The sequence below is a fragment of the Mesoplodon densirostris genome, chromosome 1 (genome assembly GCF_025265405.1).
Source record: "Mesoplodon densirostris isolate mMesDen1 chromosome 1, mMesDen1 primary haplotype, whole genome shotgun sequence".
Classification (NCBI taxonomy): Eukaryota; Metazoa; Chordata; class Mammalia; order Artiodactyla; family Ziphiidae; genus Mesoplodon; species Mesoplodon densirostris.
The window spans coordinates 199,248,559-199,275,531 of NC_082661.1; the positions used below are offsets into that span (position 1 = coordinate 199,248,559).

The 26,973-nt window shown below is 38.9% G+C and overlaps 1 protein-coding gene and 1 pseudogene across 6 annotated transcripts in view; one reads left to right on the top strand and one right to left on the bottom strand.

Annotated features, from left to right (window-relative positions):
• WDFY3 (WD repeat and FYVE domain containing 3) overlaps positions 1-26,973 on the bottom strand; it is a 281,573-nt gene that overhangs the window by 171,328 nt on the left and 83,272 nt on the right. For all 6 annotated transcript variants that reach the window (XM_060114184.1, XM_060114194.1, XM_060114198.1 and 3 more), the window contains one exon: positions 7,378-7,588. In XM_060114184.1, coding sequence (XP_059970167.1) covers positions 7,378-7,557 — 180 coding nt within the window. In that variant the 5' untranslated portion in view covers positions 7,558-7,588. The remainder of the gene's footprint in view (positions 1-7,377; positions 7,589-26,973) is intronic.
• On the top strand, positions 10,188-12,335 carry LOC132488885 (induced myeloid leukemia cell differentiation protein Mcl-1 homolog; annotated as a pseudogene).

Sequence of the window (26,973 nt, forward strand, 5' to 3'; positions counted from 1 at the left end):
GGTCATTTTAAATATCCACCTAAATAAATTTCAGAAAATTTCCTGGCTGCTCCTCAACTAAAATATTTTTGGTATACTCAGGGGGAACAAATGAATGGTGTTGTATAATGGCATGCAGGAAGCAGCGGCTCAATATATATTTGTTACCAAATGAAGCTATTCAGTAAAATTTTAGTAAATATTAGTAAAAGAGAGGTAGGAATTTTTACAAAGTTTTCTAAAATGGTGTCTTTTATCCCCTAAATATACGTAATATCTAAAATTAAGTTACAGAGTATATGAGTAATTTGATATATCTAACAGATTTTGAAAATTGATAGTGAAGATGTAATTGCATTTACCAATTAATAAAAATCATTACATTAACACTTACAGTCTTCTTGTTCCTAAGGACCACGAACTTGCAGGAGAAGAAAATGAGAAGGTGTATCTCAGTCCCTCTCTCTCCTTCTAGGGTACGCGGCAGAGAACATGTACTCTATCTGCTCTGAGTGTGGCTTGCCCACTTTTGCCAATGACTGGGAAAGTAAGCTTAACCATATCAAGGGTGAAACTAGGAAGTCCTTTGTTGCACAGACCTAAGCTCCATTCTCCAATATTGGTACTATGCAATAAGTAACAAAGCTGTATATTTGTAAACATAAGCCTCATATATGCAAATAGTTCATCTGTCTGACTCTTGATCTATCTCGCATTTGGTTCTGAACTTGAGTATCCTTCCTCTAAAGCCAACAATTTAAAAAGTAAAGGTTACTTGTGAGGGATAAAAGAAGAGACATTGGGAGCTTCCCTGGTGGCGCAGTGGTTGAGAGTCCACCTGCCGATGCAGGGGACATGGGTTCGTGCCCCGGTCTGGGAAGATCCCACATGCCGCGGAGCAGCTGGGCCTGTGAGCCATGGCCGCTGAGCCTGCACGTCCGGAGCCTGTGCTCCGCAACAGGAGAGGCCACAACAGTGAGAGGCCCGCGTGCCGCAAGAAAAAAAAAAAAAAAAAAAAGAGACATTGGATTCAACTTAGACGTTTCTTGAATATAAATTAGAAGCAAATTCAAAAACAAGAGGAGTCTCTAAAAGAAGATCCAGTTAGTAAAGATTATATTTTAACATACACAATTTAGTATGATAACATATACCGAGGTAATTAACAATGGCAGTTAACTTTTAGATGACTAAAATGCTATTCATTTTTTAATACGTTTAAATGAAGTATATTTTTCTGTAAGCTTTTGTTCTTGGGACTAAAGGTTAATTATTTTTAAGAATGCTGATTAAATATTATCCAGCTATTCTCAGACCTCACCATAATCTTTCAGTTTGAGAGAATTGGTGAGAAGGAGGATACCAGCAGTGCCCTTGCAGGACTGTGATGAAGAGCACAGGAGGCAGCTGAAGAACCCAGCATGAGTCCTAGCCCAGAAAAGGGGCTCAACACATGCCATTTCTCAACCTCGTGTCTCTTAAAGGCCAAAATCACACACTGAAATAACAATATGAAGCACACTTTAAAAACGATTCTGTAGATGGATATCCATGTCTAACTGTAATATGGTTTATTTGCCATTTGGCATGAATCAAACAAAGTCTCAAAAATCAACAGTACAGTTCATTTTTGGCAATCGTGGCAGGAAGTCTGGAGCCATACTGAGCTATTCATTCATCCAAGCTATTTCTTACTAGTGGAGAATGTTCAAGTATAAATTGTCAAACATTAAATAAATATGGTTATCTATTTCAAAACTTAATGGATGTGATGTCCTATCTAAGGACAATTTTAGTTTGTTAATGATAGGCCAATGAATATAATTTATATATTTTTTAAATTGGTCACAATAGTACAGAAATAACTTCCTTTTCATTAGTTAAAAGTTGATAAAGGAAAAGAACCTGAAAAAGAATATATATATGTATATATGTATAAAAAGAATATATATATAACTGAATCACTTTGCTGTACACCTGAAACTAACACAACATTGTAAATCAACTATACTTCAATAAAAAAATAAATTAATTTTAAAAAAACCTCTAACCATCATCTGACAATGCAGGGTTGCCACAAACCTTTAATTTGTAAAAACTGCAATAAAGTGAAGCACAATAAAACAGAAAAAAAAAAGTTGAATGAACCTTTATGATATTTAAATCACTCATTGTGTTAGAGGTTTAAGGCAATGCATATGTATATGCTTTTAATCAGCTAACTAAAAACTTCTGACTTGAAAGAATAGAGACTCATGGCAACACAGAACACAACAGAACTAAGGCAAACAGTCTAAGCAATAGAGAATAATCACTAAAGCAACTCAAATCTTCTAAAAAAAAAAAACCCCAAAAACCTCAAGTATTTGTTTGATTCTTCTAGTCTAAGACTCACTTGAATTGACTGTGGAAGCTTAACTGATGAAATACATGGGATACATATGCAGGATATTAATTATTAATCTATATTAATAGCTGAGAATAACAATTGTCCTAACGACTCTTAACATTATCATCACCTTGTCAGTGTTTATGAATCTGAGAAAAGGAAATTATCTCAAACTACTTAATAGCCAATAGTACATTGTGACATTGAAGTAAAACAAAAACATTAAAATTAAAAAGAAAAAAAAACCCAATTTCCCAGGACTGGTTGCAACAAAAATTAATGACTGTTACCTCAACAGGGCTTGAAAAAATAGCTTGTCCATAATCAGTTCTCTCCCAATTTCAAAACAGCTGTCTTAAACCTTTCCCTACCTCTCCTCATATTCGTACTCTATCACCCCCTCCCCTCCCTCACTCTCAGCCTTTTATCTCATAGATTAAAAAATGAACATCCTCTGCTCTGTTCCTATGGTATCCCACCCAATTCCACGAGTGATATGTGAATTAGTCTCTCTAACTATGCTCTGTCCCTCTACTCCTGCCCTTCTTGCTTTACCAGCCCGGCAAAACCTCAGTCCCAATATATTGCATCTATCCGTCTTTTCTACTTCTACACACACGCTGCTTTGTAACTGAATGAGAAAAATCACACACCTGCATGGATAAGATCCAGTACAAATTTACTATCTCCAACCTTCACTGAGCCCTCAATACTCTTTAAGTCTCTTATTGTCCCTTTCAACTATCCTTCTTGATTCCCTTTCATTAATATTCCAAACCATCACCATTCCCTAAAGTCTCCTACTCCACCTACTTACTCCAGACTCTTAACAGACCACATCTTCTGTTGATAACTATAAGAAACTGAGGTCATCAAGCAAGATCTTATTCAACTTTCCACTATCTTCACTACAAATCTGTACTCACACCCAACAAGACATGCTCTCCTGCAGCGTGCAGTGTCTCTTGTTCAAGGCTCACTCACCCACCTGTAATTTGACTCTATGTTCAATTTCACTGTCTTAAAAATTTCCAATTTCCCCCTCTGCTGGTTTCTTTCCTTCTCTTCATGAGCATGCCTGGATCTCTCCCATTTTTAAAAACAAAGCAAAACACCAGAAATATACAAACACAAACCCCCCATTGCCAAATTCACCTCCATCAATCTCTTTTGTCCTCTCTTCTTTCATATTTCTACAAGCTGAGTCCATACTGTCTCTTCTCATCTCCCATTCACTGCTCAACTCACTGCTTTCTCGTGCTGCCATTCTAGTAACTTTCAAACTGGCAAATCTCATGCACATTTTTCAGTCTCCATCTTTCTGGGTCTCTCTAACGTACAGGACGGTGTTGACTGCTCTCCTCCTTCTTGCAACTTTTATCTCTTGAGTTCCATAACCAGCCTCTCCTGATTCTTTTTGTACTGCTACTGACCCATTCCTGTTCTGTATCCTTTATGGGTTCCCCTTCTTTCACTAAACATTCATATTCTCCATGGTTCATCCTTTAGCATGCTACCCATGGGGCAGTAGGAGGCACGAGTAATGTCTTATCCCCTTCCAGGGTTCCAACTACCACATCTCTGCAGTAGTCCCCACAGTCCCTCACCTGAGCTTCTAATTGCCTACTGAATACCTCCACTTGGGAAGTTCACAAATATCAACAGTTTGGACTCAATGTCCCAAACTGAATCTGTCCCCTATACCTCTCCTTCTCAGCTACTAGGAAAAATATCCACCCAGTTTCCCAAATTAGAAACCTAAGAGACAGCCTTGCTTTGGTCCCTTCTCCTTTCTTATCCTATTGTTTAGAATACTTCATTGGCTCTGCACACCTCGGAGAAAAAGTATTAGCACTTAATATGATATAAAACTTGTCATGGGGCTTCCCTGGTGGCGCAGTGGTTGAGAGTCCGCCTGCCAATGCAGAGGACACGGGTTCGCGTCCTGGTCCGGGAAGATCCCACATGCCGCGGAGCGGCTGGGCCCGTGAGCCGTGGCTGCTGAGCCTACGCGTCCGGAGCCTGTGCTCCGCAACGGGAGAGGCCACAGCAGTGAGAGGCCCGCGTACCGCAAAAAAAAAAAAAAAAAAAAAAAAACCTGTCATGATGTGCCTATCAAACTTGACAGTCTTTTATTTTTTTACCCTTCCTTGACATAATGTCAACTTCTTGGACCACTTATAGATGCTAGCACACATCAAAATGTTTGTAGTCTTTACCTTGATTCATGCTTTAACTTCTTACTCTAATTACCTTCTTGGTTAATTTAGCCCAGTTAGTTCCAAGCTGGCTAATGCATATCTTTTAAGGACTCAAGAATCACATCACATTCTCAAGGGAGACTCCCCTTCCCTGATCCCCACAGACTTTCCGATAACTTTCTTCTCAGGGGTGCCGTGATACTCTGCTGTGTCTCTAATATTACATTTCTTTGTTATTCCATTATCTGTTTATGTGTTTATCTCTTCTCCAACAGAAATACATGTTTATCTTCCTTGTGACACTTCTGATTTATAAAACTGGACTGTATCTTATCTCAGAACTCCAATGTATAGCACAATGTCTATTTGTTTGACACATATTTACTGAATGAAATCAGTAATACACAATAACAGAATAAATGAAGAGACAAGCAAACAAATAAACACAGAATATGTAGAGTCTATCCTTCCTCTCTGTTGTCAAATTAGCCTTTGGCTTGGTGTGAGTAATACATAAACTAGATGTATTTCAGCATATATTCAATATGAAATTATTTCAGCATAAATAGTTTATAATCTTTGCTTCACCTTGTAATGTCTTTATTTTTAATGCCATAACAACAGTAACAATAATAGACACAAGTTCCCTAGGACAAGCATTTGTTAAGTGCTTTAAGTACATTATCTTACTTAATCTTCATACCAACCCCACAAGTAGATATTCTTATTTAACAGCCCAGAAACTGAAGGTGACTGCTCCTCCCAAGTGCAGTACACACCTGGAGGTCTAACCCCTAGAGAGGAACAACCAAGAACACTGATAGGTGCAAATTGGAGATTAAGTGAAAGTCTATCTACTGAATATGAAACATCAGTCTTCTTCCTCAACTTAGCTTTAAGAAAACACTAGCAAGTATATATGCTCCAGGCAGGAGACTGGAAAACACCCCTTCCTGGAATATCAACATACCCTAGGTTAACGAATCTCGGCATTTTATCCAGCCAGGTCATCTTACCACTGGAAAAGTCTAACCCCTGCACACGTACTTTCCAATTAGTGTTTCAACACCTCATTCCTAACTATCAGTGTATAGACAATTATCACCAGACATCTGGAGACTACTCTAATATGAAAGAAAATTATATAAACAAAGAAAAAACAGTAATTTGGAGCAAATAACAATGAAAGAAGCATAAGAAAATTTGAAGAAGCTTTAATATTTTCAGAGGGATGGAGATATTGCAGAATTTTAAATTAATAAAGAAGAATTCAAGGACGTTAAAAATATGATAGCATAAGGTTAATCCAGAAGAGTTAATATTTGATTGATAGAGCTGCAGAAAAAGGGAACATAGAAAACAAAGGGAAGAATATTAACAAAGAAATATTTCAAAATATTTTCCCAGAATTGAAAAGTACAAGTTTGCAGATTAAGAAGGTTCATCATGAAGCCTTAATAAAATTTCAAAATGAGAAAAAGAACCTAGGAAATTTCAGACAGAAAGACTAACAGACACAGAGAACAAACAATAAAGAGATCAAGTGAGACTTTGGGAGGGAGACAATGAGTCACAGATGCAGGGGAAAGAGAAAGACATGGGAGGGGAGAAACAAGGAAAGAGAACTGGGCGGGGGGTGGGGGTGGGGAGAGACAGCGACCAAGAGAGGGGAACAGAGAGAGAGAGGAGAGAGAGATGGGGAAGAGAGACACAGGGAGTGACAGGCAGAGATGGGGAGAAAGAGACAGAAACAGGAAGGGAAGGAGAGAAAGATAGGGGAAGGACAGAGATAGGTCTAAGGAGAGAAAAAGAGAGATGGGGAGAAAAAGAAAGAGACCTGACGAAAGACAGAAATTGAGACAGTTATGTTACAAAGTCTGGGGAAAACAAGTTCTATAAGAGTGGCAAAATAGTGGTGGTTTGCTATGAGGTTCATCTATGAATAATATTTACAGCAGGGTCAGGAGACTGTAAGCACTGAATCTTATTTAAACAAATGGCATTATTGTATGGAAAGGATAAGAGGAGGGTAGCATGTATGAGTGTGCATGCTTTGGAGGGATGGGGAGTTTAAAAAAAAAGCTAATTCTCCTATTTCTCAGTAAGAAGTCAATTAAAACTGAATCATCACGACAGCAGTAAAAGTATTGTATGTTATGTAAAAGCTGAAAGAGCTAAAAGTGGCAGCAACAATTAGCAGTGGAGAGCAGCAGGGCCCTATAAGCCTGTGGAAGTACTTGACTTTTTAAACTATGTACATATACATCTGTGATAAAAATTTTTAAATTACTTTAAAAATCCCCACTAAGATTGCTACATGTGATCAACTTGACAAAATGCATTAAAACATTAGCTCTATTTTGACTCTCTAGAGCCTATAACTATCCTCTTGCAAGTTCTTTTATAGAAAATCCACCAAACAACAACATAAACAGATGATTGTTCAAAGTGTAAAAAGCACTTGGGCGACTACTCCATTTGATGCCATAAATCATCACTTCAAAAGATAATGGAAATAACATAAGTGGTAATCTACAACCTATCCCTCTTCCAAGTATCAACCGCTAGAGGAACATTTTACAAAATGCTCGCAATCTTCCTTTTATCTGCTAGAACTAAGAGGAGTTCATTCTGACCAGATCTCACATCAAATCACCTTATAGCAAATTGAAAGGAAGGAATCAGCTTCTTAAAAATTCCTTCATTCTATCTTTTTTTTTTTTTCCCCGTGTGTGACTTATTATAACCTCAAGATTCCTGCAGTACCACCCCATCACAGAAGGCATGTGCTTGGCAACCTGGACTCACCCTGTTAAACACTGGCAGCATCATGTACAGTTTCTCTTCTTGTTCCTTCTGAGTCATGTGCCGGGGAGGATGGCACAACTCCGTGAAGAGTCGGCGGAGGTGCATCAGTCCTAAGGCGTTGTCTTGCGGGCTGCACTCCTCCTGCCTCGGCCGCCCCATGATCCTCTTCACCATATTCATCTTGGCTGGTTGGTGATAAACACTTCTAATTCTGTAGGAAGATGTTCATACAGTCAAAATGTCATCGTCTTGACCAGGTCAAGCACGCACGGAGCTCATTGAAAGCCAGAAAAACAAAAAAATTCTGCCTAAAATATTTTTTCTACTTTTTTGAACAGAAAAGGTAGAGAGGCAAAGCTAATTTTGATAAATCTCCCTAAATGACAAGTTACGAATTATGCCACTCAGTGTTCCTTACCGGCTTTACCACAATTTGTATAAAATGTAAAACATTAAATGTAAAAAATTAATTGTTGCTGGACGAGCAACAAACATTTCCAAGTTAGTCATAACAAGTTCAACAAATAAAGGGATCATAAATCTTATAATTAATATGTTGCTTAATAGTTGACTATATGGAAAAAGAATAAAAGAACAGAAAATTCATCCTCACTTCAAAACATCCAAACAACTGAAAAACACAACAAAAATCCCCACAAAGTGTTCTGTTTTTAATTATTTAACTTTTTTTGCAGATGAAGGATTACACTTGGGATAGTCCTCACTGAAGACTTGTAGTTTGAAACATGCAAATTAAATGAAATGATACCCTCAAATATATTATAAATCATAAGAAAAAAAGTGAAAATTGTCATATAACTTAAGACTATTTTTTCAAACTATAGTTTGAAACCCTTTGGCAGGTCATGTTAATTCATTTAATAGATCATGACAAGCAATTAAAAAAAGAAGTAAAATATAATATTGTAAATCAACTATACCTCAATAAAAATATTTTTAATGAAATAGAAGATATTGGAATACATGTAGTAAGGGTAATTATTATTTCATGAAACTTATTTTAGGTAAGGGTGTATTCATGTGTATTGAATCACAATGTAAAAGGTATGTATCCCTGGCTAGAACTGCAGTTAAGAAATAAGTAAACCAATCACTGGGTTAGAACATACGCCAGAATCAATAACGCTAAGCTTTCAGAAAGCATCATCAGCCCTTTTCAACCACCATGAACTGTGCCTGCCAGCAATTAGCTAATTTCAGACACAAAAACAGGATATCTTACAAAAAGAACCAGGAAGGCTGGGAGGACACTATGGATATACTGAACTTGAGTAAAAGGCAATTTTGCTTTCTAATCTGTAGAAAAGCAGGAATAATCTGAAGATTAATTTTTAATTTTGCCACATAAGCCAGCATGGCATTTCTTAAGAAATGAGAGACCACTGCAAAGTTAGAGGTTTATTTACTAAACATCTATTGATTTTTTAAAACCATTAAGAAGAACTAGCATCTTAAATATGCTTGTCCTTGAGAATTTTGAGTGGATTCCGTGATTGCCTGCGGGCGCATGTTTATGCATTCTAGCTTGACTGCAACAGGAGGCCACCTGTGATGAGTCACAGGTGAGAAGCAGGAAAACACCCTGCCGAAGGCTGGTCTGCGCCAAGGGACCTCTGTGCAAGGAGCACTCAATACTGCTAAGGTGTCCAGTAGTGGGGAAGAGTGCTCAGACCACAGGCACAGGGCTGAGGAGACCCTCTGAACTACAAAATGACAAGTGAAAGTCAGTCCGGTTCAAACTTGTTCAACATATTTCATTCTCGGAAAAATGTGTAAGTTCTCCAAGTATAAATTATAAAGATTTCAACAAATACATTCAAACAGCCTACTATATGCTGGTATTTTTCGTCCTGGAAATCCCCAGGACAAATATAAAATTTGAAGTTAACTAAAAAACTTGCATAAATTAGCTAACACTTTAGATTATACATAGATCTGCTCTTTTTCCTTAACCCATAGCTTCAGTTCATAATCTAAAGCGTGTGGACAGGATTTACAGGATTCATGATCCTCTAACACTTCAAAAAACATTTTAAAGAGATCTCCAGCTTTCAAAGGGGTCTATGTCATTAAAAAGCCAAGCATCAATCCTTATTTATAGAACGTCAAAGCACTTTCAGACCATTTCCTTTGGTCCTCATTCCAACTTAAGCAATGGGACTGAGGAGGGGATTAATTCTACCTTTTTGAGGCCTCAAGACAAGAACAATTTGCTCAAAATCTCATAATGAAAAGGAACTGAATGAGAATTGAGGACTCCCACCCTCCTGGTTCAGCCCTTCCTATTCATGTGCCTATTTTAAATTACAAAATTTTTGGCACCTGTGACTCTAGAGTATTTATCTAGCATCAAGTTGCAGTTAGAATGCAAAAGAAATCTGTTTGACTTTTCTGAAGATACACTAATCAATTATCAGTAAACACACACACATAATCACACAAAGACATTCGCTAGATGTAAATCAAGCTATCGTACCACCATTATTTTATATTTGTCAGACACAAAGGGATATATTGGGTTCGCCAAAAAGTTCGTTCGGGTTTTTCCGTAAGACGGTATGGAAAAACCTGAACGAACTTTTTGGCCAACCCAATATATCAATCAACTAAACGGATTTACTGGTATTTCTCAATTACTCAGATAATCTCAGTAATGGGGGAAAAAATTCAGATTCCTCCTTTTCTCCTAATTTACCAAGAAACACTTAAGCATATCAGATTGCTGACTCATTGCTTTGTCTGCACTTCAATGTTTGTAACTTAAAGTATAATTCAGACCAAGAACTATCATGTTTAAAGTACCCTTCAGCAGTGATAGAGCAGAAAAGAATGGGTACTTCTTGGTGAAATCTGTACCAACACGTCCATATAAGATAGGCAACTTCAGGTGAAAGGCTCTTAATTCCCTTGAATCTTGGGTTTTTCTCACCCGTAAAATTTTTCCTCATAGGCTTTTTGTAATGCATACATAAAATAACATCATTTCTATAAAGTGCCAAACACATTAATTATGTTCAACAGTTTTTAAATTTCTTCCTTCAGCTTGATCATGAAACATTCAATTTCTTTTCATTTACATTTTTCGTTACTTAAGCAAGTAAGGCAAAGGAATGAGTGTGGGCCCTTACAGTACTATGTTTTAAAGACTTACAAAATGATAAATAAAAAATTAAGGGAAAATTTATTTCTTAGTTAGATGCTCAATAAGAGGTTTCTAAAGCAATACAGAAGAGATAGGCAAAATTTAATAATACTGAGGACAAATCATAGAAGGATTATTTGGGGGGGGAATGTTATCAGGGATTTTCAAAATATTTACAAAGATTATTGTGCATAAAAACTAGTTTTCTAATGCAAACTCTATTTTGTTTCACAAGAGAAAAGTGTTTGTACTGCCAACAGGGGGTTATTTAAATAGCAAAGAGATAATTATTGCAATGAGCCCAGACAGTAGTTCTTATTCTAATCTCTTGTGTTAAAGCTTAGAAATCCTCTGGAAATGCTTGAAAAACTGTTTAAGTCCTTTAAACAGTCTGCCATTATTTAAATTATAGAACAAGTAAATAGCCTAAATTTGTAAAAATATATTTGCCAAGTAACTAATGGCCTTTGAGTAGCTCAGCTAAAAACTTAAAATAGACTCGTTACTTCCGCTCTTCAAGATAGGAGTTGGGGCCTCCCCCATTTTTCTCAGTAGGCAGCGGCGGCGGCGGTTTGAGACATTCGGCCTCAAGAGAAACGCAGTAATCGGACTCAACCTCTACTGTCGGGGGGCCGGATTGGGACCGGGTAGCGGCAGCGGCGCCTCCGCTCCGGGGAGGCGGCTTTTGGCTGCGGGAAAGGAGGCCAAGGCCGGGCGAGAGGTAGGGGGAGGGGAAGCCGGCAAGGTGATTGGTGGAAGCGCCGGCCCGAGCCCCCCGGCCACTCTCGCGCCCGACGCCCGGAGGGTCGCGCGGCCCTCGCCCATTGGCGCCGAGGGCCCCGACGTCACCGCGACCCCCGCCAGGCTGCTGTTCTTCGCGCCCGCCCGCCGCGCCTCGCCGCCCTAAGAGATGGAATCCTCGGCCTCCGACGCCATCATGTCGCCCGAAGAGGAGCTGGACGGGTGCGAGCCGGAGCCTCTAGGGAAGCGGCCGGCCGTCCTGCCTTTGCTGGAGTTGGTCGGCGAGGCCAGTAACAGCTCGGGCAAGGACGGCTCACTCCCCTCGACGCCGCCCCCAGCAGAAGAGGAGGAGGACGACGAGTTGTACCGGCAGTCCCTGGAGATTATCTCTCGATACCTCCGGGAGCAGGCAACCGGCACCAAGGACGCGAAGCCACTGGGTGGGTCTGGGGCCGCCAGCCGGAAGGCGTTAGAGACCCTGCGAAGGGTCGGGGACGGTGTGCAACGGAACCACAAGACGGCCTTCCAAGGCATGCTTCGGAAACTGGACTTCAAAAACGAAGACGATGTCAAATCTTTATCTCGAGTGATGGTCCATGTTTTCAGTGACGGAGTAACAAACTGGGGCAGGATTGTGACTCTCATTTCTTTTGGTGCCTTTGTGGCCAAACACTTGAAGAGTATAAACCAAGAAAGTTGCATCGAACCATTAGCAGAAAGCATCACAGATGTTCTCGTAAGGACAAAACGAGACTGGCTAGTCAAACAAAGAGGCTGGGATGGGTTTGTGGACTTCTTCCATGTAGAGGACCTAGAAGGTGGCATCAGAAATGTGCTGCTGGCTTTTGCAGGTGTTGCCGGAGTAGGAGCTTGTTTGGCGTATCTAATAAGATAGCCTTTTAAGTGCAATAATTGACTCTTAACCAACTCTAGCCACCAAAACCACATACGCCTGCTGTGAAATCGGATGTATTTATGAAGTTGGACTTCAAGCTGTGCAGGCCATAACCTCCAGGAGTTCTACTCTAGCAACGTAGAAAAGCAAGCGGCAGGGGGCTTATGGCTAACAGGAATAAATACATGGGAAAAGTAATCCCTCTTGTGGAATTCAGTTTCAGCAACAGGCAAACTTTGGGAGGCCACGGAGGAGGACTTTTAGATTTAGTGAAGACGGTAGCGTGGAGAGACTTTAATTACCTTGCCTAGAACAGGAAAGTGGCCAGTAGCCAGGCTAGTCATAGAGTTCATTAAATATGCCCACTGAATCCATTAACTTCTATAGTGTTAAAATAGAAGCACTAACAACGCCAGCGTTATGTGTAAAATGGATTTTAAGCTACAAGTAATAGAACCTATGACTAGAAGCCTCAACACTGTACAACAGAGTGTGAAGGGAAGCTTTATCCTCTATAATTAGCTTTCCTAGATGTGCTTCTTGAATAGAAAGTTCAATGCTCATGATGTTTATACCTGTTCTCCTTTGGCCTGGTTTGAGTGATTCCTAGTTTATTAGCCTAGTGTCATGGCCAAGAATACTTGACTTAAGGCTCAATTACAAATCTGGAATATTCTGTTTTTAAGACAAAAACTTGTAATCGTCTGTAAAAATGGTATATATTTTTACAGAACATCTGTTTGAAATGTAAAGGGAGAAAAGTCTGAAATTACATTAGTTTTTTCATACCCTTTTGAAATTTACAACTTCTGTAGTTAGAAACCTGTTTCTTATAGCTTTTTCTATTCTAAATTTTGTGGTAGTCAGTTCTAGATTGTATACAGAACCAACTGATGTAATTGTATGCAATCTGGTTGTAGTACAACAATTCTGATTCATAACTACGCAGGCTTTAATTTTCCTATCTGATTTTGGTAAGTATTTCTTAAATACCTGTTTGGGTTTTGTTTTTTGTTTTTTTTTAAACCTGGGGCTGAGAAATTGAGGAATGGAAATTAATCCTTTCACTTTGTTACATGTGGGTTTTCAATAATTGAGTCAAGGTTTTAAGGATTTATTGGGAGGGCGGGGCACATGGGCTGATGACAGAAATAACGGGCTCTGATTGGGCAACTACTCATTTGAGTTCCTTCCATTTGTCTTAATTTAACTGGTGAAATTTTAACTGAGTTCATGAGCTCATCTTCAAAGCTTTTGCTAAAAGATTTTCAGCTGTTCCAAATGGGACTTATTAGGAGTATGTATAAAAAGATCACATTGGGTGGATGAGAGACATTTGATCCCTTGTTTGCTTAATAAATTGTACAATGATGGCTTGGAAAAGCAGGCTATAGTCTAACCATGGTGCTATTACTAGGCTTGTTTGTTAAACACAGGTCTAAGCCTAGTGAGTTAATAAAACGAATACTTATTTCAAAAAAAAAAATAGCTTTTCTAAGTAACTCCTTAATTCCACGAAGAGAAATAAATAGCTCACAGGACTTAAGGAAAATCTTATAGTTTCATCAAATAATTATATGTAATTCCTCAGGTTTTTAATTTTTTCTTAGGAAAAAGATCCTATTTATTTTCTTACATTGTGAAGAGCAAAGGCAAAACTTCTTACACTTTTGAAGAATGAAGGCAGAACTCTGAGAGGCTCCCAAAAAACTGTGTATATAACCCAGCAATCTAACCCATACATTGAAAAAGAACTACTAATACAGTCCTGAATTAGAATTTAAAATTTCTACCTGCTGAAACATTGTTTTTGCCTTTCAAGAACAGTCCTATCAGACTTTAGCCCCACCTATGAGATATGACAAGATCAGCCATCTCATTTCTATGGCAAAATACAATTACTTAAGACCTATTCCCAACATCCTTCACCCTTCTGACCCCATCGGTGAACTCATCATCCTACACATATACTGAACTGGACAATTTCTCAAAACATCTTTTTCAGTGTGCTTAATTTTCTCTCCTCACAGATGAAAGGATATTCCAAATCCAAAAGCAACTTGCTTCCATTTAAGGACACTTCATTTAGATATGATTTCCAAGCATGAGTAGCCACTACTGACATCTCCCTGACACCTTTCTCAAACCCCTCCTTCTAGGGCCCTTGCTGCTGTTTTGGGAGCCCCAAAGGCACATTTACCCCAATAGTTACATGACAGTTATTTGATATGATTAAACTAGTACAATTAAATTATATTATGGGATAAACTTTTGTAGGCTGACCAGAGATTCTCCAGCATTCTCTGAAAGTGTATCTTTATAAGAAAACGTGTTCAAAATTTTGTATGAAAGACCTGTAAAAGAATTTTTGCAGCACGATGCTTCTGTAAGTTGTGACTGCTTACTACTGACACATTTTGCATTATACCAGTATCTCCACTAACCTCTAGCTCAAGTCATTCAGCTCTGTGAATGTATCAGTATCCTCAGTGGATGGATGGCACAGAGCAGGGAGACTAACCTCAGGAGTGAAGTGCATATAAGTAGGCCTAGAACTTTCAGGGCCATATCCTAGACCTATCAGCACTAGGAATTTCTCTATTTCTGAAATTTCAAGTTTTGAAATCTTACTCTGAGATCTTAACTTTCAATCCACCTGCCTCTCCCACTCCCTAAATCTGTGGTCTTCACTGAAATCGCTTATTCCTCTTAACTTTTCCCAGTTCTACTCCTCAGATGATGTTCAATCTCTTCAAGACATTAACAACTGTACCTTCAGTTCTCCTGTACTCCTGCCTATACATATTTCCAACCTAGTACCCATGCCTGGATGAATTCAACCACACAATTTCTCCATGTCTAATTTTGGGTTGGTGGATACTGTGGAGAAAATTCTACAATTCTGCAGACTGCTTACAACATAAATTTTGATTTTTCTAAAATTATTATTTTCATAAAAACTAATAATTCCAAATGGATTAAGATCTAAATGTAAACAAACAGTAAAACATTGGAAGCAAATATAAAAGGAAATACCTAAAATTTAGGGTAAATTCTTCTTAAAAGGAAAAAAAGACAGATTTGTAGCTAAAAATACCACAAAGTTAAAAGACAAGCAACAAAAAAACACAAAAGTAATAGAAACCTTACAACAAAGCATTAATAACGAGATTATCCATGGAACTCTTAAAATCAACAACACGATAACAAAATAAGAATTGAACAGAAAGAGACTATCCCCCGTAAAAATACTATACATATGAAGTGCAACACAATGCACATATTATAAAAAGGCACTTAAAAATCTCTAATAATCAGAGAAATGCAAATAAAAACTAGTACAACTATTTGCTCAGTTTGGCAAAACATTGATAGGATTTACAAAATATATACATAGTAAGAATAGAAAAAATTGAAATGTACACACCTTGTTGAATTACCAGCCTTTTTTAGGGCAATCTCATAGTATCAACATACCTACTCTTTCATCTAGTGATACCTCTTCCAGGAAGCTGTCCTAGAGCAATACGCACAGTACAAGACAGTTTACTGCATTATATGTTATTATAATTGTTTATAATAACAAAAAATCAGAAATAGCCTAGTCCTTTAATAGATGAATAGGCAACTCATGGTACACCTGCATTATGGAATAGTACAATTCTAAAAAGTTAGGAGGAAAAAAGAAGTTAAATTTTTAAAAATCAGGATTTCAGCACCAAAATGTAAGGAGCTTAGAAGTCATCACTCCTGTACTTACACAAGAAACAGCTGAATAAACTGGAAACCAAGGATTTTTCTGGAACCCTCAGAGAACTGAGGTTGCAGGGCAAACTAATCCCTGAAATCTGGAGAGACAAGCAAATCCAGAAATTCACAGATGAAATATGCTTATCTAGAACAGACATCCCTGGAGCCATTAACTGGTGGGAACACTTAAATGATGAGTATGAAGAACTGCTAGAGGTTAACAGTGGGCTAGCATGAGAGGGAGAAACTCCTGGGGGCCACAGTCTTCAGGCTCTCACCACAACTTTCCTGGGTTGCACTTCTAGGAACCCCACCAGATTCTTTCTCACATAGATGTGGGAAAGACCCCCTCCTCCTGGCTCTGGCAAGAGGAAAGGGAAGCACAATCACTTTGAAATGTTCCCAGAGGATACTCTATAACAAAGGCCAACTTTCCAGGGTAAAAGACTATCTTAGCCTTGTCTCACCTGAGGGAAGGGCATCTCTCTCACCCCACCTCTTCCTCCCCCCTCCCCCACCAACCTTCCGGTCTCACCTACAGGGGCTAAGGGAAGAAACAACCCTGGAGAAATACTTGTGAAGGTCACAGTCCAAGAGTTACAGGCCCACTAAAACCAAGAGATTTAATCACAGGATTATAAAACAGTTCCCCTCTTCCACACTTTACAACCACCAACTGTGCTCTAAGAAAGAATCAAAAGGAAATGCAAGAAATCAAAAACACTGTAACAATTATGAAGAATGCTTTGATGAGCTCAGTAGTAGACTGGATATGGCCAAGGAAAGAATCAGTGAGCCTGAAGATAAATCAGTAGAAGCTTCCAGAAGGAGAAGAGAAAAGGGAGGAGTGGCATATTTGAAGTAATAATGTCTAAGTACTCTGCAAAATTAATGACAGATACCAAACCACTGATACAGAAAGCTCAGAGAATATCAAGATTAAATACCTAAAAGACTACATTTAGGCATATCATATTCAAACTATAGAAGGTCAAAGATAAAGAGAGACTCTTGAAAGGGAGTGGGGTGAGGGGGTGGGAGGAGGAGGAAAACCTTACCTATAAAAGGACAAGGACCAATATTATAGTGGACTTCTCATCCAAAACGTTCAAGCAAGAAGAGAATGAAAGGAAATATTGAATATTTAAAATGTTGGAAGAAAACACTGCCAGCCTAGAATTCTATATCCAATGAAATTATCCTTCAAAAGTGAAGGAAGAGGGACCTCCCTGGTGGTCCAGTGGTAAAAAAACATATGCCTTACAATGTAGGGGATGCTGGTTTGATCCCTTGTTGGGGAACTGGGATCCCACGTGCCACGGGGCAACCTCAGCCTGCACGCCACAACTGCTGAGCTCACACACCTCAACTAGTGAGCCCACAAGCCCTGGAGCCTGTGTGCCACAACTAGAGAGAAGGCTGTGTGCCGCAACGAATGATCCCGCATGCCTCAACAAAGACCCCGCGTGCCACAACAAAGATCCCACGTGCCACAACTAACACTTGATGCAGCCTTAAATAAATAAATAAATAATACATAAATCTTAAAAAAAAAAAAGGTGAAGAAAGAATGAAGAGTTTCTCAGACACTTAAAAATGTGAAAGTATTGTGAGGTGACATGCCATACCAGAAATATTAATAGCTGTTTGGGGAGAAAAAATGATATAGGTCAGAAAATTGTACAGGCATACTGTGTTTTATTACGCTTCACAAATTGAGGTTTGTTTTTTCTTTGTTTTGTGTTGTTTTTACCAATTGAAGGTTTGTGGCAACCCTGTGTTGTCAGATGATGGTCTTTTAGGAGTAAAGTATTTTTAAATTAAGGTATATATACTTTTTTAGACATAATGTTATCGCACACTCAACAGATTACAGTATAGTGTAAACATAACTATTATATGCACTGAGGAACCAAAAAATTAGTGGGGCTTGCTTTACTGAGGTGGTCTGGAATATCTCCAGGGTATGTCTCTATTTACATAATAAAGAGAAGGGTGTCAAAGAAGGAATAAATGAAGGTAAAATAAAATTGTTTTATTATCCCTAACTGATCTAAAAGATTGTTTTTTAACTAATAATAGTGATAATCCATTGATTGTGTGCTTAAAGTTTCTCAATTAGGAAGATGAATAACAGCAATGTCATAAGGAACTGGGAATACTTTTATAAGATACCCATACTATACCTCAGTAATAAAGTGTTATTTGAAGGTAGATGAATATTAGTAAAACAAATGTTCACTCTACAAAAAATTTCACAATTTGTATGGAAACACAAAAGACCCTGAATAGCCAAAGCAATCTTGAGAACGAAAAACAGAGCTGGAGGAATCAGGCTCCCTGACTTCAGACTATACTACAAAGCTACAGTAATCAAGACAGTATGGTACTGGCACAAAAACAGAAAGATAGATCAATGGAACAGGACAGAAAGCCCAGAGATAAACCCATGCACATATGGTCACCTTATCTTTGATAAAGGAGGCAGGAATGTACAGTGGAGAAAGGACAGTCTCTTCAATAAGTGGTGCTGGGAAAACTGGACAGGGACATGTAAAAGTATGAGATTAGCACACTCCCTAACACCATACACAAAAATAAGCTCAAAACGGATTAAAGACCGAAATGTAAGGCCAGAAACTATCAAACTCTTAGAGGAAAACATAGGCAGAACACTCTATGACATAAATCACAGCAAGATCCTTTTTGACCCACCTCCTAGAGAAATGGAAATAAAAACAAAAATAAACACATGGGACCTAATGAAACTTCAAAGGTTTTGCACAGCAAAGGAAACCATAAACAAGACCAAAAGACAACACTCAGAATGGGAGAAAATACTTGCAAATGAAGCAACTGACAAAGGATTAATCTCCAAAATTTATAAGCAGCTCATGCAGCTCAATAACAAAAAAACAAACAACCCAATCCAAAAATGGGCAGAAGACCTAAATAGACATTTCTCCAAAGAAGATACACAGACTGCCAACAAACACATGAAAGAATGCTCAACATCATTAATCATTAGAGAAATGCAAATCAGAACTACAATGAGATATCATCTCACACCAGTCAGAATGGCCATCATCAAAAAATCTAGAAACAATAAATGCTGGAGAGGGTGTGGAGAAAAGGGAACACTCTTGCACTGCTGGTGGGAATGTGAATTGGTACAGCCACTATGGAGAACGGTATGGAGGTTCCTTAAAAAACTACAAATAGAACTACCATATGACCCAGCAATCCCACTACTGGGCATATACCCTGAGAAAACCATAATTCAAAAAGAGTCGGGCCTCCCTGGTGGCGCAGTGGTTGAGAGTCCGCCTGCCGATGCAGGGGATGCGGGTTCGTGCCCCGGTCTGGGAGGATCCCATATGCCGCGGAGCGGCTGGGCCCGTGAGCCATGGCCGCTGGGCCTGCGCGTCCGGAGCCTGTGCTCCGCAGCGGGAGAGGCCACAACAGTGAGAGGCCCACATACCGCAAAAAGAAAGAGTCATGTACCAAAATGTTCATTGCAGCTCTACTTACAACAGCCCAGAGATGGAAACAACCTAAGTGTCCATCATCGGATGAATGGATAAAGAAGATGTGGCACATATATACAATGGAATATTACTCAGCCATAAGAAGAAACGAAATTGAGCTATTTGTAATGAGGTGGATAGACCTAGAGTCATACAGAGTGAAGGTAGTCAGAAAGACAAATACCGTATGCTAATACATATATATGGAATTTAAGAAAAAAAATGTCATGAAGAACCTAGCAGTAAGACATGAATAAAGACACAGACCCACTAGAGAATGGACTTGAGGATATGGGGAGGGGGAAGGGTAAGCTGTGACAAAGTGAGAGAGAGGCATGGACATAATATACACTACCAAACGTAAGGTAGATAGCTAGTGGGAAGCAGCCGCATAGCACAGGGAGATCAGCTGGGTGCTTTGTGACCACCTGGAGGGGTGGGATAGGGAGGGTGGGAGGGAGGGAGACACAAGAGGGAAGAGATATGGGAACATATGTATATGTATAACTGATTCACTTTGTTATAAAGCAGAAACTAACACACCATTGTAAAGCAATTATACTCCAATAAAGATGTAAAAATAAATAAATAAATAAAATAAAACTAGAGCTTAGAAGGTCTTGCAAAAAAAAACGTTCACTTTAGGGCAATCACTAAAATTTGTTTTTAAAAGTTTAACTGATACACAGAGAGAGGAGAGAAACGGAAAACATGTAAAATGCTCAGTTAAAACCAGAGAACACAAAAGGGGAGTAGGGGGAACCAAAAAACAAATGCAACAAATACGAAAGTTTTAAACAAGACAGATATTAATCCAACTATATCAAAACTCACTTTAAATGTGACTGGACTAAATGCACCAATTAGAAGACAGAAGGTCAGGGCTTCCCTGGTGGCGCAGTGGTTGAGAGTCCGCCTGTCGATGCAGGGGACACAGGTTCGTGCCATGGTCTGGGAGGCTCCCACATGCCGTGGAGCGGCTGGGCCCGTGAGCCATGGCCGCTGAGCCTGCGCGTCCGGAGCCTGTGCTCCGCAACAGGAGAGGTCACAACAGTGAGAGGCCCGCGTACCACACACACACACACAAAAGACAGAAGGTCAAAGTGAATTAAAAATCACATCTCAACTATATGCTGTCTATAAGAAAGCCGCTTTAAATATAAATAATCAGGTAGACTGAAAGTAAAGAGATGGAGAAAGGTAAACCATGCTAACTCCAGTCAAAAGAAAGCTGGAGTAACTAAATTAATTTTAGACAACAGTCTTTACAACAAGGAAAACTATCAGGGATAGTTAGAGGTATTACATACTGACAAAAGGGTCAATTCTCTAAGAAGACTTAACAATCCTTAACATGTATAAGCCTAACATGAAAATCCCACGTGTGGCAAGCACTGATAGAACTGAAGGAAGAAAAAAACAAATCCACTTCGGATTTAGGGACTTCAACAGCCCTCATACAATAATGGATAGATCAAGCATGCAGGAAATCAATACAGTTTACTGAACAGTACTATCAACCAACTAGAACTATAGTTGATATTTTCAGAACACTCCATCCAACAACAGCAGAACTCACATTCTTCTCAAACTCACATGGAACATTCACCAAGACAGATCACAGGGACTTCCCTGGTGGCATGGTGGTTAAGATTCTGCCTGCCAATGCAGGGTACACGGGTTCCATCCCTGGCCCGGGAAGATCCCACATGCAGTGGAGCAACTAAGCCCATGCGCCACAACTACTGAGCCTGAGCTCTAGAACCCATGAGCCACAACTACTGAAGCCCGCATGCCTAAAGCCCATGCTCCGCGACAAGAGAAGCCACCGCAATGAGAAGCCCGCGCACCACAATGAAGAGTAACCCCCACTCGCCGCAACTAGAGAAAGCCTAAGCACAGCAATGAAGACCCAACGCAGCCAAAAAAAAAAAAAAGACAGATCACGTACTGGGCTGTAAACACACCTTAACAAATTCAAAAGAATAGAAATCATGCTATCAAATTACAGTGGAATTAAACAGAAAATCAGTAACAAAAGACAGCTGGAAAACCCCCAAATATCTGGAAATTAAACAACATGCATCTAAATAACATGAGACAAAGAAGTGTCAAAAGAAATTTTTAAACCGAATAAAAATATAACTTATCAAAATGCATAAAATGCAGTGAAAGCTATTCTTAGAGGAAAATTTGTAGCACTAAAAACATATACTACAAAAGATATAAAAAATAGCCTAACCTTCCACCTTAGGAAACTAGAAAAATATGAGCAATTTAAGTTTAAAGGAAGCAAAAGAAAAGAAATAAATGAGGGCAACAAATCAATGAAATTGAAAATGAGAAAAACAGAGAAAATAAAAAAAACCAAAGCCTGGTTCTTTGAAACGATGGATAAAATTAGTTTCAGTCTCACTACCATATGACCGGTGCCCCTGTCTTGAGTGCATATTCCCTACAGCTCCTCAGTTTTCTTCTGAAAAACAAAGCAGATATACCATTTCTCTGATTTAAAACCTCTGCTGATTCCCTATTGCCTAAGGATAAACTGAAGCACCTTAATCTAATATCTAAATTCTTAGACATTCTGGCCCCATTTATATTTCTAGCCTCCTTTCTCACTAAGTTACCTGCTTTGCTCTAAATCCTGCTCCCCTGAAAGTATCTCCCAGCCTTGTTGGTTTCTTTAGCCCTCTGTGTGTTTGTGTACGGTGTTCTCTCTGCCAAGGAAGGCCCCTCTTCCACTTTTCCTAGCAGCTAAGCTCTCAGTCCGCCTTCTCAGAGAAGTCTTTCCCAAACCTCCAGGCAGAATTTGTTGTTTTATCCTACCATGGTACTTTAATAGTCTGGCATAAAATATTCATTAAGAGAGACAGTATAGTATAGTGGTTACAGAGGCTTTGCAGTTAATTGCCTGGATTCAAATCCTAGCTGCACCATTTACCAGCTGCGTAACTTCAGGAGGTCAGTCACCATCCTTGTGTATCAGATTTCTCAAGTGTAAGAAGAGAGTAACTATCAGAACCTAGGCCACAGTGGTGGTGTAGTGTAATTCACCGAATGAGGTACTACACAGAAAACGCTTTAGGGTAATGTCTGGCACGGGTGCTCAGTAAGCGACAGCTATTCTTACTGCTATTCTACTGTAATAAACATATACCAATTAGTGGTTACTTACTCCCACTAATTTATCATGTCTTCAGTGGTGGGAACCAAATCTTATTTAACTTTGTATCCCTAGTTCATAGTAGGTGGTGGGTAAATAAATGTTAAAAGACTTACATATGGTCATACACCTACTATATGGTAGCATCATATTTTATGTGCAGACATTCTGAATTCCGGATGTGCTACTTTTACTATTCCTCACAAAAAATTACATATTACACATAAAAATTTTAAAAAGTTATGTCCTAGTTTTCACCGTATAGAAAGTCTTCACAGGTCATAAGCGTCGAAGTTCTTAAACATCTCCAGGAAAAAAGTACATTGACAACCGTTTGTTCTTAGTTGAAAAGTTACCAAGTTGCTTAAATAAGATCATTTCTTTCTGCTTAATTATCAGTATCTCTCATCAAATTATGAATTCCCTAAAAGCAGGCTATGCTCTCCAAATCCTTAACAACTAGCTGAGGATTTAGTACAGGGTAGAAAAGAACAAATGAATGTAGCAACAATTCCCATAGCTTTAAGGGAAAGTACAACTTTCAAGGCTCTTCATTACCTGGCCCCTAGATCTAACCCTCCTCTTTATTCCACCCATGCTTTGTCTCCTGCACGTCTCCCTGATGTGCCTTCACAGTTCTGTGCCTTCAAATACCCTTCCTGGGGTGGGAGTGGTAGGCCCTCCCCCTGCAATTCTACATTTAGCTAATTACTAATCATCCTGCAAATCTCAGCTCAACTGTCCCCTCTTCTAGAAAGCATTCCCTAATCTCTCAGTTTAATAAAGATGCTCCCTTCTTTTCCCATACAACCCTGGGCATATCTTTACTATAGCATATCTCACCTTGTTACATAACTGTTATTTTGTTTATCTTTTTCCAACACTAGACAAATAATATAAGATTATGGAAGGCAAAGATCATGTCCTATGCAACTTCTTCCCTCAGTGTCTAACACAGTGCCTGGCAAAAAAGATACATGCAATACATGATTAACAAATGAGTAAAAAGTGATCAATAAAAGTTTAGACAATGAATGAATTAGAGGCAGCTCAAGCCAAAAATAAGTTAAGGTTAATTTAAAACAGGCCAAAGAAAAAGAATTTTCTCTAAATTCCTTATCTGTTTATTTTAAAACAAGAAGGCTTAGATGACTACTTTGTTCTTTATGGTTTGTTTAAATTCAGTTTTATTACTTGAAAAAGTAATAAACCATTACCATATGGCTATTTTTATTGGGAGGTGTTAAGTACTCCATAGGAATAAAAGTATTCAGGGAAAACTGGTATTAAATTCGGAAAGTAAGAACTATGAATGTAAATGCAGGAGCAGAAAAAAAAATCACTATTAATAGTTAGGGTTGGTTGGTAAGCAGAGGATGACAAAACAAAAGGCAATAAGTGGAATCCTCCACAGGGAAATGGTGCATCAACAACAAAGGAATATCAAAAATTAGTAGTCAGCTCCCCAGTACTGATAACAAATCATCACGGAATGAGCTGGAATATATGCTGTGGTCTGAAAGCAATGAAAGGAAAATGACAAATGTAAAAGATTATGCAGAATTATATTAGTAAAACCTCACAAATGAAAGAAAAAAGTAATAAAATAATGATATCAACAAAAATAATAATGGTAATGAGGGCTTAAAACTGTGAATTCATTTATAAAAACATCAACATTTATACATTCAGATAAATTTTGCCCTACCCATTAGTTATCTTAGAAGGTTATATTCACATAATGATGCTGACATGGTTCAAAATACTTTTAAAAATTCCTCTTTAAAGATTGCTTTCAAGGCATTTTATAAGCTATATCTAAAACTTAGTGTCATCATATATCATGTTTTACCAGAAGTGGAATTACCCAGCTTGCTCATTTGCCTTAGTTTCCAAACTTCCCCCAAGTAACTTCTGTGGATTACTAAATATCAAATCCTTTCAAAAAGACTGAAAATTCACCACTAATAATCAAAAGAATGCATCGCAGACTCTGAAACTGATTATGGGGAAAAATTCTACATAGTTTCTGAGCAATGCCATTGTTGAAATTTAATTTCTTAAGTATCTGCCTACTATATGCAAGTTGCTGTGGGAGTACCAACTCCAGTTTTTAACCACCTCCATGGTGTGGCTGTATTTTTTCTAAAATTCCAAACAGATCAGTAAATAACTTTCCTTAAAAATGACACAATCGGGGGATTCCCTGGTGGCGCAGCCATTAAGAATCCGCCTGCCAATGCAGGGGACACAGGTTTGAGCCCTGGTCCGGGAAGATCCCACATGCCGTGGAGCAACTAAGCCAGTGCACCACAACTACTGAGCCTGCGCTCTAGAGCCCGCGAGCCACAACTACTGAAGCCCACATGCCTAGAGCCCGTGCTCCGCAGCAAGAGAAGCCACCGCGGTGAGAAGCCTGCGCACCGCAAGGAAGAGTAGCCCCCGCTCGCCGCAACTAGAGAAAGCCTGCGCGCAGCAATGAAGACCCAACGCAGCCAAAAATAAATAATTTATTAAAAAAGAAAAAAGACACAATCGCCTACAATGAGATAGAGTCAAAACCCTTTGCAAGGTATAAAAGGCTCCTCAAAATCTGTTGTCCATCTAATTTTGAAGCTCTATCTTCTGCAATATCCCTCCTCTCAGGCTCGGCTCACACCACATCACCTAAGTGCTGTTCCCTGAACAGGCCATGCAATTTCAAACCCTTGTTGCTTTCCCCACATGGTCTTTCCTCTTCCGGAAATGGCCTACTCAGATTTTTTTACTGCCTGGCAACCTATCATGAATAGTTCAGGACCTTATTTACTTCCAAAACAATTTAAACCTAACTCTATAGTAGCAACTTGATCACTGATTCAAAGAAATATTTATCAAGGCACTCCCCATCCCACCTGAATCTCTCTCTGCTCCAGCCACGTAGCTCTGCTTTCAGTAGCTTATATTCACCATGTCCTTGCCACCAAAGCAATTAAGACATTAATTTGAAAAACAAGACTTTTTAAATATTTAGAAGAAAATGTTGGAAAATGTCTTTATAATCTCAGGGTAAGGAAGAATGTCTTTAAAAAAAGAACTACACACACACACACACAACCTTATCAAAACTAAAAACTTCTGTACATGAAAAATTAACAGAAAACACAAGCCACAAATTGGGAACGAAATATTCGCAACACCTATAAATAACAAAAAAAGCATTAGATCCAAAATATGTAAAGAACAGCTACAAATCAGTGAGAGAAAGGCAAACCATCCAATATAATAATGGACAAAAGACAAATAGGCATTTCACAAAAAACGGAAAATGAATGACCACAAATATATCAAAGGCTGCATAACCTCATCAGTAAATAAAGGAAATGGAAATCAATAAACAATTTTCTGTCTGCTCCTTGCTCCTTGTTGTACGGATGTTTGTTCATTTACCCTGTGTGTATGTCTGATGCACCCCAAATCCACAAATACTCATTCTCATCCCCTAGAAAAACATGCACTTAATATCCACATCAAGCCTCTCCACAAGGGTTATGCTAACAGTCAATAGCCAATAACCTAATCTGACCCCCTATAAGGGTATTTCTCAACCTACCCCAGGTACAGTAAAAACATCCTAGGATTTAAGGAGGGTATTTCCAGTGAACAGGAAGCTTTTCCACCATGCCTTGAAAATGAACCTAGTGTGAGGTCAGTGACGTGTGTTTTTTATATTCAACTTTTTAGTATTTGCCACAGTACCTGAAACACTGAAGATAATTAATAAATGTATTATGGATGGCTGGGTGAATAGTTGGATGGATGAAGTGAGGCAGGAAATCTTCCTGCTGACACCTTATTTGTTAACTTTTCCAGAAACTCCTCTATCATAATTATTTTCAATACTCTTTATTCACTTAATAGAGGTATATGAATGAAAACAATTAGGAAACTTATGGAATCTTTTTTTTTTTTTTTTTTTTTTTTTTTTTTTTTTTTTTTTGCGGTATGCGGGCCTCTCACTGTTGTGGCCTCCCCCGTTGCGGAGCACAGGCTCCGGACGCGCAGGCTCCGCGGCCATGGCTCACGGGCCCAGCCGCTCCGCGGCATATGGGATCCTCCCAGACCGGGGCACGAACCCGTATCCCCTGCATCGGCAGGCGGACTCTCAACCACTTGCGCCACCAGGGAGGCCCAACTTATGGAATCTTTAAAGAACATACTTTAAAATATCAAAGGTGGTACTGATATAAATCTTAAGGACAAAAAAATTATGTGTTACCAGATATAACCCTTTGCTAATCAGTGTTATTGCTTCCTTATAATTTTGGCATTAGATCTTCTACAAATGAAATACAAAAATGTCTCATGGCTAAGG